The sequence below is a fragment of the Coregonus clupeaformis genome, unplaced genomic scaffold (genome assembly GCF_020615455.1).
Source record: "Coregonus clupeaformis isolate EN_2021a unplaced genomic scaffold, ASM2061545v1 scaf0783, whole genome shotgun sequence".
Taxonomy (NCBI): Eukaryota; Metazoa; Chordata; class Actinopteri; order Salmoniformes; family Salmonidae; genus Coregonus; species Coregonus clupeaformis.
The window spans coordinates 51,497-62,421 of NW_025534238.1; the positions used below are offsets into that span (position 1 = coordinate 51,497).

The 10,925-nt window shown below is 44.3% G+C and overlaps 1 protein-coding gene across 1 annotated transcript; it reads left to right on the forward strand.

Moving 5' to 3' along the window:
• The first annotated feature begins 460 nt into the window (after positions 1–460).
• LOC121544264 (F-box only protein 15-like) lies at positions 461–2,005 on the forward strand. The gene is made up of 2 exons (XM_041854177.1): positions 461–1,273; positions 1,313–2,005. Exons 1-2 carry the CDS (start codon positions 461–463, stop codon positions 2,003–2,005), a joined length of 1,506 nt encoding a protein of 501 aa, XP_041710111.1.
• The last annotated feature ends 8,920 nt before the right edge of the window (positions 2,006–10,925 follow it).

Consider the following 10,925-nt stretch of genomic DNA (forward strand, 5'->3'; position numbering starts at 1 on the left):
CCATTTGCGACACAGCTCTGTTCTGCAAAGCAATCTACCCCTCAGACCCCCATGGAGATGATCAATACATATTTGGAGGCTCACGCCTCAATGCTCCTTCCAGGTTCTCTATGCAGATAAAACTTTGGGATTGGGTTTTTAACAGGCAGAAACTCTGGATTTCATTCAGTGTTTTTTGAAGTTCACATCCGATAATGCCAAACTTCTTTGGATAACCTTTCATTTTAAGTTGACATTTAATTAAATGTATTTACAAGAGTCTGGAATAACTCGGAAGTATGTGAGCAATGAACAGATGGCATATTATTCTGTTGCCTTCCAGAGTGCATTTAGTTACATTTAAAAATAAGTTAAATGGGTGGGATTTCTTTATATTTAACACTTCCCTTATGTCACCGCCAACCGAGGGTAGAGGACCTACAAGCGAAAAGAAGTGCAGAGGTCCTAAAAGAGGAAAATCATGCCCACAAAATCCCCGGGCTCGAGCACTCAAAGATGCTTGGCTACCAACAATGCAAAACGAGTGCCACGGACACAGAAAAAGGCCACTGTACCCAGCCATCAAGTACCAAGCAGGGTACCAACAAAGAGACTCACCTCTCCGCTACCAAGGTCTACTAGACATGCTGCAAGGCCAGCTGGCTGCACTCAGAACCACATAGAGCAACTCCCACCTGAGATCCTAATGAAGATCCTGTGGAACCTGGATGCCTCTTCTCTCTACTGCATTAGCTACGTCAACAAGCTTTTCTATAAGCTGGCCAAAAACAATGGAATGTGGCGTAAAAAGTACTCTGCAAAATATGGGGAGAGTAAGAAGTTGAAGGCCATGCACATGGACGAGGTGGTGGAGAAGCTGAGTGTGATGAAGGTTCAGGAGAGACCAGAGGGCTACTGGAGAAGGCTGTACTTCAGGACCATAGCTGGAAACAACCACACCAAGTGGTTGAAGGAGCTGGGAACCATCAACCCCTACACAGGCCTTCCCAGCCACACAGAGAGAGTCCTCAGAGAGCAGCGTGTGGCCTGGGAGATCACAGTGTGTGACAAGTCGGGCTGTGAGGGGACTTTTGAGCAGAGCCACACCTACTACAGTGACTCGTCAGTGACGGTGTGCTGGAGCAACGGTTCATGGCCCGCCTTCCACCAACTCTCTACCGTACAGCTTCACGGTGTCAAGAGAGTTCCCCTCAAATGTCCCAGCGCCATCAAGCCAGGCTGGTGGTCTCTGATGGCTCAGTTGGATATTGACACCATCTCTAAGAGCAGCCAGGTGATAGGTGGAGACAACAGCATCTCTAAAAGCAGCCAGGTGATTGGTGGAGACAGACTGGTCATGTTGCTGCTGCTGTCGCCTGGCATCGTCATCGGCATCTGGAGGGGCCAGTCGTCCATAGCCTTTGTGATGGCCACCTTCCACTACCACAGGCTGGTGGAGAGGAGTCTCCTGGGCTCGTCTGTTTGCCCCTACACCATTCCAGAGAACATGCCTCCTTTCGACGACGTGGACCCGAACTACGGTCTACATGGTTACACGCTACACATTACCCTCCACAACACCGTGACGGAGATCATGTTTGGCCACTTCCCTGAACTCTTCTGTCGGAAAGGTCAGATCCATGAAGGCTTCATCCAGCTGAATGCCATCATCAGGAGTAAGCAGTCCCAGCACACCCCTCTCTCTGCTAGGGTCAGCCTGCCCTGGAGGTCTGATGCTCTGGAGGGGACTGTGAAGAATTGCTGCATGATGAGCCTGACCCTGCTGGATGAATCCCAGATGCCCTTCTGGTGTGTCAGCATGCCCGTCTCCATGGTGCTGGCCAATGAGGAGCCTTTCTCCTATGACTACCAGGGCCAGCACTTCCTGATCAAGTACCAGGATGCAGAGGGCAAGGTACAGATGGATGTGGTGCGGCTGGAGGAACAGAGACAGTTCTTACTTATTAATCTGATGATCTACATCAGCACAGTCAAAGTCAACCAGCACTTTGGGAGAGCCTACTAAGGCTGCTGACTGTTGAGTGGATGCTGTAAGTTTGTACTATATGATCTCTGTATTGTTTTTTAAAAGTAAATTTTCCTATGCCCCAAAATATCTTAAAAATACTTAATCTGTTATGTGTTTATTGTATGTTTCTAGCCCTTTAGGGGGGGCACAATGGGCCAATTTTCAAATGCAGATATTTGTCATGGTGACAGCAGAACATATCATAGCCCTGTTGGAATGCTTGCTGAATATTTAATGCTAAATTATATTATATTTCAATACAAGTGCCAGACTCCTAAGTTACCATGGTTCAGACATGGTGGGCTCTATTTTAACAAACCTAATCAAATAAAATAAAATAAAATTTTATTGGTCACATGCGCCGAATACAACAGGTGCAGACATTACAGTGAAATGCTTACTTACAGCCCTTAACCAACAGTGCATTTATTTTTAACAACAAAAGTAAAAATAAAACAACAACAAAAAAAGTGTTGAGGAAAAAAAGAGCAGAAGTAAAATAAAGTGACAGTAGGGAGGCTATATATACAGGGGGGTACCGTTGCAGAGTCAATGTGCAGGGGCACCGGCTAGTTGAGGTAGTTGAGGTAATATGTACATGTGGGTAGAGTTAAAGTGACTATGCATAAATAATTAACAGAGTAGCAGCAGCGTAAAAAGGATGGGGTGAGGGGGCAGTGCAAATAGTCCGGGTAGCCATGATTAGCTGTTCAGGAGTCTTATGGCTTGGGGGTAGAAGCTGTTGAGAAGTCTTTTGGACCTAGACTTGGCACTCCGGTACCGCTTGCCATGCGGTAGCAGAGAGAACAGTCTATGACTAGGGTGGCTGGAGTCTTTGACAATTTTGAGGGCCTTCCTCTGACACCGCCTGGTATAGAGGTCCTGGATGGCAGGAAGCTTGGCCCCAGTGATGTACTGGGCCATACGCACTACCCTCTGTAGTGCCTTGTGGTCGGAGGCCAAGCAGTTGCCATACCAGGCGGTGATGCAACCAGTCAGGATGCTCTCGATGGTGCAGCTGTAGAATTTTTTTAGGATCAGAGGACCCATGCCAAATCTTTTCAGTCTCCTGAGGGGGAATAGGCTTTGTCGTGCCCTCTTCACGACTGTCTTGGTGTGTTTGGACCATGATAGTTTGTTGGTGATGTGGACACCAAGGAACTTGAAGCTCTCAACCTGTTCCACTACAGCCCCGTCGATGAGAATGGGGGCGTGCTCAGTCCTCTTTTTTTCCTGTAGTCCACAATCATCTCCTTTGTCTTGGTCACGTTGAGGGAGAGGTTGTTGTCCTGGCACCACACGGCCAGGTCTCTGACCTCCTCCCCATAGGCTGTCTCATCGTTGTCGGTGATCAGGCCTACCACTGTTGTGTCGTCGGCAAACTTAATGATGGTGTTGGAGTCGTGCCTGGCCATGCAGTCATGGGTGAACAGAGAGTACAGGAGGGGGACTGAGCATGCACCCTGAGGAGCCCCTGTGTTGAGGATCAGTGTGGCAGATGTGTTGTTACCTACCCTTACCACCTGGGGGCGGCCCGTCAGGAAGTCCAGGATCCAGTTGCAGAGGGAGGTATTTAGTCCCAGGATCCTTAGCTTAGTGATGAGCTTAGAGGGCACTATGGTGTTGAATGCTGAGCTGTAGTCAATGAATAGCATTCTCACGTAGGTGTTCCTCTTGTCCAGGTGGGAAAGGGCAGTGTGGAGTGCAATAGAGATTGCATCATCTGTGGATCTGTTGGGGCGGTATGCAAATTGGAGTGGGTCTAGGGATTCTGGGATAATGCTGTTGATGTGAGCCATGACCAGCCTTTCAAAGCACTTCATGGCTACAGACGTCAGTGCTATGGGTCGGTAGTCATTTAGGCAGGTTATCTTAGAGTCCTTGGGCACGGAGACTATGGTGGTCTGCTTGAAACATGTTGGTATTACAGACTCAGTCAGGGACATGTTGAAAATGTCAGTGAAGACACTTGCCAGTTGGTCAGCACATGCTCGGAGTACACGTCCTGGTAATCCGTCTGGCCCTGCGGCCTTGTGAATGTTGACCTGCTTAAAAGTCTTACTCACATCGGCTACGGAGAGCGTGATCACATAGTCATCCGGAACAGCTGGTGCTCTCATGCATGCTTCAGTGTTGCTTGCCTCGAAGCGAGCATAGAAGTGGTTTAGCTCGTCTGGTAGGCTTGTGTCACTGGGCAGCTCGCGGCTGTACTTCCCTTTGTAGTCTGTAATAGTTTTCAAGCCCTGCCACATCCGACGAGCGTCAGAGCCAGTGTAGTACGATTCAATCTTAGTCCTGTATTGACTCTTTGCCTGTTTGATGGTTCGTCGGAGGTCATAGCGGGATTTCTTATAAGAGTCCGGGTTAGAGTCCCGTTCCTTGAAAGCGGCAGCTCTACCCTTTAGCTCAGTGCGGATGTTTCCTGTAATCCATGGCTTCTGGTTGGGGTATGTACGTATGGTCACTGTGGGGACGACATCATCGATGCACTTATTGATGAAGCCAGTGACTGATGTGGTGTACTCCTCAATGCTGTCTGAAGAATCCCGGAACATGTTCCAGTCTGTGCTAGCAAAACAGTCCTGTAGCTTAGCATCTGCGTCATCTGACCACTTTTTTAATAACCGAGTCACTGGTGCTTCCTGCTTTAGTTTTTGCTTATAAGCAGGAATCAGGAGGATAGAGTTATGGTCAGATTTGCCAAATGGAGGGCGAGGGAGAGCTTTGTATGCGTCTCTGTGTGTGGAGTAAAGGTGGTCTACAGTTTTTTTTCCTCTGGTTGCACATTTAACATGCTGGTAGAAATTAGGTAGAACGGATTTAAGTTTCCCTGCATTAAAGTCCCCGGCCACTAGGAGCGCTGCATCTGGATGAGCGTTTTCCTGTTGATTTATGGCCTTGTACAACTCATTCAGTGCAATCTTAATGCCAGCATTGGTTTGTGGTGGTAAATAGACAGCTATGAAAAATATAGATGAAAACTCTCTTGGTAAATAGTGTGGTCTACAGCTTATCATAAGATACTCTACCTCAGGCGAGCAAAACCTCGAGACTTCCTTAATGCAATGGTAAATCTAACATGCTGACTAGAGCGACCACGTTGCATGCCCAAGCGTTATTTAATTATTTCATCCAAACTGCTTACAAAGATCCAGCAAAAAAAAAAAAAAAAGGACCATATGCATCTCAGGTAAAATAACAACCCAATGTTTATCTCCCAGGACAAATTAGCTATGAACAGCAAGCTAGCTAAATGTCCAATCTGTCCCCAAATGAATATAGTTGGTTCTCAATTGGTTTGATATTTTAATCTGCCTGTCATTAACGTGTCTGGTGGGGATAGACAAAATCAACATGTGCACAATGGGGCCAGCGCTATAGGTTCAGGGGTGTGTCAGAAATATTTTGGCTATTTTCACAATCAGAATTATTGGCGCAGTAGCTGGTGGTGGCTACTGCGCCACCACCGCCTTCAACTTAAATAAACAAGTTAAGTGTGCAAGCAAGTTGAAGGTGTGTCGAGGCTTGACCCCTCACTGGCCAATCAGAACGTGCTCCATGGCTAAGTGCAGTTGGGGTCGGAAGTTTACATACACCTTAGCCAAATACATTTAAACTCAGTTTTTCACAGTTCCTGGCATTTGATCCTAGGGAAGTGTCCAGTATGAAAATGTATGCACTCACTAACTGTAAGTCGCTTTGGATAAGAGCGTCTGCTAAATGACTAAAATGTAAATGAAAATGTCCCGGGTCAGTTGGACCTATTTTTCTGTTTGAAATCACTCAAATACTTTTCAACTTAATTTTTTCACCATGACCCATCATTTACTTTCCTAGGTATGGATCTCAAACTTGTAAAACACTTAATTTGACCCAGAACATAACTCGCATATTGACGAATCGAACATAAGGGAAGGGTTTTACATTTTTTAAATACATTATACACAGTGCATAATTTCATTCTGCATACAAATACCCTGTCAAAGTCTTTTTCCAAGGCTTGACAGACAATCTCCCAATTATGTTATTAAAAACATATATATATATTTAACTAGACAATTCAGTTAAGAACAAATACTTATTCACAATGACGGCCTACACTGGCCAAACCCAGACCAATTGAGCACCGCCCTATGGGACCTCCAATGACGGCCGGTTGTGATACAGCCTGGAATCGAACCAGGGGGTCTTTAGTGACGCCTTAGACCACTGCGCCACTCGGGAGCCCAAATTAACGATAGACGTGAAGTGTAAATGGTTCAGCTCAAGAGATATTGTTTGTTTTCGTTAATTAACTCCAGCTGAAATATGAGCTCACATTTCTCATCACTTAAAAATAAATCAATAATGTATTTGCAAAGTATATATCAGGAATAGCATGTGTATTATTATCACCGCTTGCTTAACAGATTGCTGCTCCTGAATCCTGTTTTTCTCCTGGCCAGTCATTTTTCATCGCTGTTCATTACCTATTCGGTAGGGCATGAAATGCAATCCTTTCTAAACTAAAAGGAACGCTATGTAAATAAACCTGAATTTCACCCTCCTCTTTCTGGAAATAAATTCATTAACTCAAACCTCTAATCTAAGCAAGCAGAAAAATACAATTTAATGTAATTTAACACTTTATTTTTCATTTCTGTTAAACAAATTACGACCAAGAAAAAACATCAAGCTAATTATCTTATCACACCAATAATGTATTTCAGTGTGTGTGTTTGTGTGTGTATGTGTGTGTGTGTGTCCCATGTGCATGCGTATGTGTAGGTGTTTGTTTCTCAAGAAAGTGTCTTACCGATGACATAGTTTGTTCAATATTGAGTTGGTGTCATCCTCAGCCCTTAGGCCCTGTATGGCTGTCTTTGAAAGGGTCTTCATCGATACCACAGCCCATATTGATTAAGGTGCCAGGATGTGTCCCAAATCGCACCCTGTTCCCTATTTTGTGCACTACTTTTGACCAGGACCCATAGGGCTCTAGTCAAAAGTAGTGCACAATATAGGGAATTGGGTGCAATTCAGGACGCAATCCGGGTTCTCTCTGCCCTTCATGGTACACAGCGAGGAATGATCTATCTAACCATGACTGATGAATTAGTAAGGCACGACTGCTCCCCCTTCCAAAAAATGCTCTTTGAACTGTTTAGTCAGCAGTTGTGTCTACCCTAATAAATAATTCATTTCTAATGGGTGAGCGAGAGAGAGAGAGAGAGAGAGAGAGAGAGAGAGAGAGAGAGAGAGAGAGAGAGAGAGAGAGAGAGATAGAGAGAGAGAAATGTTCATTTGGATTTGATTACTACCCTCCCAACTTCAACTTCAATGCTCATCAATGGGTTGAGAAAACAGGGGATGTTTATATTAACAATGGGATTTACAAATAGGCCTCAGTGGAAATATATTCGTCTCAGGGTTCATGTGTTCAGTTGGCTACTGAGTGGAATGCCTTCCTAAATAAATTCTGAGGTGATAATTAATATTTTTGAAACAGTGTGGTAGGCATTGCTTTGTTGGTAGGGAGACCAAAAAGATTCTGGTGCTGAATAGTATTGTATTATGGGTGGCAAATATGTTGTTTTTGTGCCTAGTCTGAAGAGCATGACTTATTAAAGTGGTCTGGCTGCTGAAATATGTATAGTCCCTCTCAGTCTTGAAAATAGGAAAATATGATCTATGATCCAACGGCAGCAGCAGTACAGGGAGACTTTGGCCAGGTTTTGAATAAACAGGCCAAATCTCAGCAGTGTGTGTGTGTGTGTGTGTGTGTGTGTGTGTGTGTGTGTGTGTTTGTGTGTGTGTGAGTGTGTGCTTGCGTGTGTGTTAGTGTGTGTGAGTGTGTGTGTGTTTGCATGTGTGTTAGAGTGTGTGTGTGTGTGTGTGTGTGTGTGTGTGTGTGTGTGTGTGTGTGTTTCTCCCTCTGCCATCAATTATCCAGCTGACATAACCAGCTGTCCAGGAGCAGCTGGAACACATACCAACACACGTGATAAACCTGGCCCAAACTCAAACAGACTGACCTGGTCCAGACACAGATGTACTGCCCCCCACACCCCCCTACTCCATACTGGGGAATGCTACAGGAGGCTAGCCTGCATTTAGCAATACTCCACTCCTATCCTGTCGTTCCATGTGACCTGATCAAGAAAAGATTTGCACACACTTATAAATGTTATCTTCAATGCCATGGTACTGCTTTTGTCAGATTGATTTTACAGTATATCTAAACCACCTATTCATTGGACAGTATAAATCTGTTTTCTCAGTAAACTGCTGTTTTCTTGGTACCGCCTATATACTTATATACTATTTGCCAGAGCCCCACTCAACCAGTGGAGACTCCTCAGAGGAGGAAGAGGAGGACCGTCTAAATATATTCACGTCACCAAATAATTGATTAAAACACACAGTTTTGCAATGAATGTCTACAGTAGACTCAACAGCACTCTGTAGGGTAGCACCATGGTGTAGCCGGAGGACAGCTAGCTTCCGTCCTCCTTTGGGTACATTGACTTCAACACGAAACCTAGGAGGCCCATGGTTCTCACCCCCTTCCATAGACTTACACAGTAATTTTGACAACTTCCAGAGCTCTTGCAGCATGAACTGACATGTTGTCCACCCAATCAAAGGATCAGAGAATGAATCTATTACTCAAAGCATAAGCAACACCTAGCTAGCACTGCAGTGTATAACATATGGCGAGTAGTTGACTCAAAGAGAGAGAAAGACAATAGTTTAACAGTTTTTAACAATTTAATTTAGTCAGAAATGAAAGAGAAGCTAGAGAGACTATCCAACACAACACCGTAACTCTTCCAAGTCAAATTAGTAAATGGGTTTTACTAATTTATTGCAACCAGAGCCGCCAACTAATTTTACATTTTAGTCATTTAGCAGACGCTCTTATCCAGAGCGACTTACAGTTAGTGATTGCATACATTTTCATACTGGCCCCCCGTGGGAAACGAACCCACAACCCTGGCATTGCAAGCACCATGCTCTACCAATTGAGCTACAGGGGACTTTCAGGGGAAGTTGCTAGAGGCAGGTCGATTTGTTGCTAAAAGTTGCTAAATGACGTTGTGATGTCATTGCGTGATGACGTCATTACGTAATAACGTAAAACTGCGTCATTACGTAGAATACACAATAATGTTACTCAAATTGACTGGCCATCTCTGCGAGAAATATGATTTGACATTTGTTAGTTTAGATTTGTTTGAGTATTATCACATATTTTTATTTGTAAAAGTAATATAAACACAACACATTTTATATGATCAGATATTTTTCTTTTTAAACACAACACATTGAATTATTAAACAACTACACATTACACATTATTGAACAATTACATTTTATTTACTTTCTTTTTAACTAGTAAACCTACACATTCTGAACAATTATAGTTTTAAGCAGTGTATTGGTAGTTAGTTAACATGCTACCTAACTGATCAAAAATCATAGGTACAAGCTAATAACAAGGTATATATGCTATTTTATTGAACAAGAAACTTAACTCAAATAATGATGTGTGCGCTAGGCATCTCTCTCCAGCTCTCTCCAGGTTGTTGTGCTGCTTGGCTGGCTAGCTGCTCAATAGTTTCCTTCAGATATTGCCACTGTTCTCGTTCACACTGCAGTGCACATGGTCACCATCAGCTGTGTGTCTCTGCCAGTTCCAGAAAGTCCACTCCTTGCATACGTACTGTAAATATGATGAGTCATAGATTGGCAAGAAAATCCTCTTCATCTTTACTGTCCAACTGCATTGTCACAGAGCTGGAACCAGCAGAAGAGTATGGAGTGGCCTTAAAGCTGTATGCTGATGTGGTGCCAAACTGCTGCAGAACTTTACTTGGTAGTTTATGCTGGTAACAGGTATCACCAGCCAGCTTCAGTTCATTTCGCACCAGGAGTACGGAGTTGAGAGTGTGCAGTGACATTCTATTTCTTAACTTTGACTTGACCACACTCATTTGGCTGAACAGCCGTTCAACCTCCGCATTTGAGTGTGGCAAGGAGAGGGCAGCGAGTGCAGCTTTGCAGAGTTCTTCAAATGGATTTGACCTGGAAGAGTCTGTGTAGTTATTCACTTCACTCCAAAACTCGACTGTATTGTCAGTTGAGTCCCACCTAAACAGATGGATGTTTCTCCATTGGGAAACAATTGTATCAAATGTTTGGGACTGGTACCCCAGTAGCTCAGCTACTTCAATAATTTCAGTGGTGCCTTTATTGTGCTTTAGTGTTTCCTAAACACTGAACAAGGACATGTTTCAAAAGGCTTCTAGGTTGCCTGGGAGCCTTGCTTGCAGCTCCTTGCTTAAAGGAACAATGTAGTTGATGTCTCCGAATGACCTTTTCGTCCTCTGGCGCAAGACTGAGTTGGTACACCGTGCTCTCGAAAAGGTACCCAAGGTATGGTGATGGACTGAGATGTCCATCAATGGCATCCTTCAGGACATCAATATTTGCCATAGGGTTGACTACTCTGCTGCAAATTGATGTTAAAAGGTGTACCAGATTGTCCAAAAGCTTGACAGGATCTGTTAGCTCTCCCTCAAATGACTTCACTGCAACTTGTACGTCGGACAGGATTGATTTCAAGAATGTCAGGTAGACATAGTTGGTCTTGTCCATGTATATGGCGTGGAGCACATACGCCATGTAACAATGCTCACTGGCCTTGGTCAACACAATGTGGAGTTTCAGTTCTTCCCACTGGCTCAATATATGAGTTACCACAGGCTCAATCGATAGCCAACGTGTGGCACACACTTTGGTGATCTGCAGGGGTTTCTGGCCACAATTAATGATGGCATTCACTGCTTTGTACGCCTCGCGCCGTTTTGGGGAAATCAAAAACCAGTTGTATGTTTCCCTGATTAAGTACTCAACACTCCTAGGGATGTTTTTT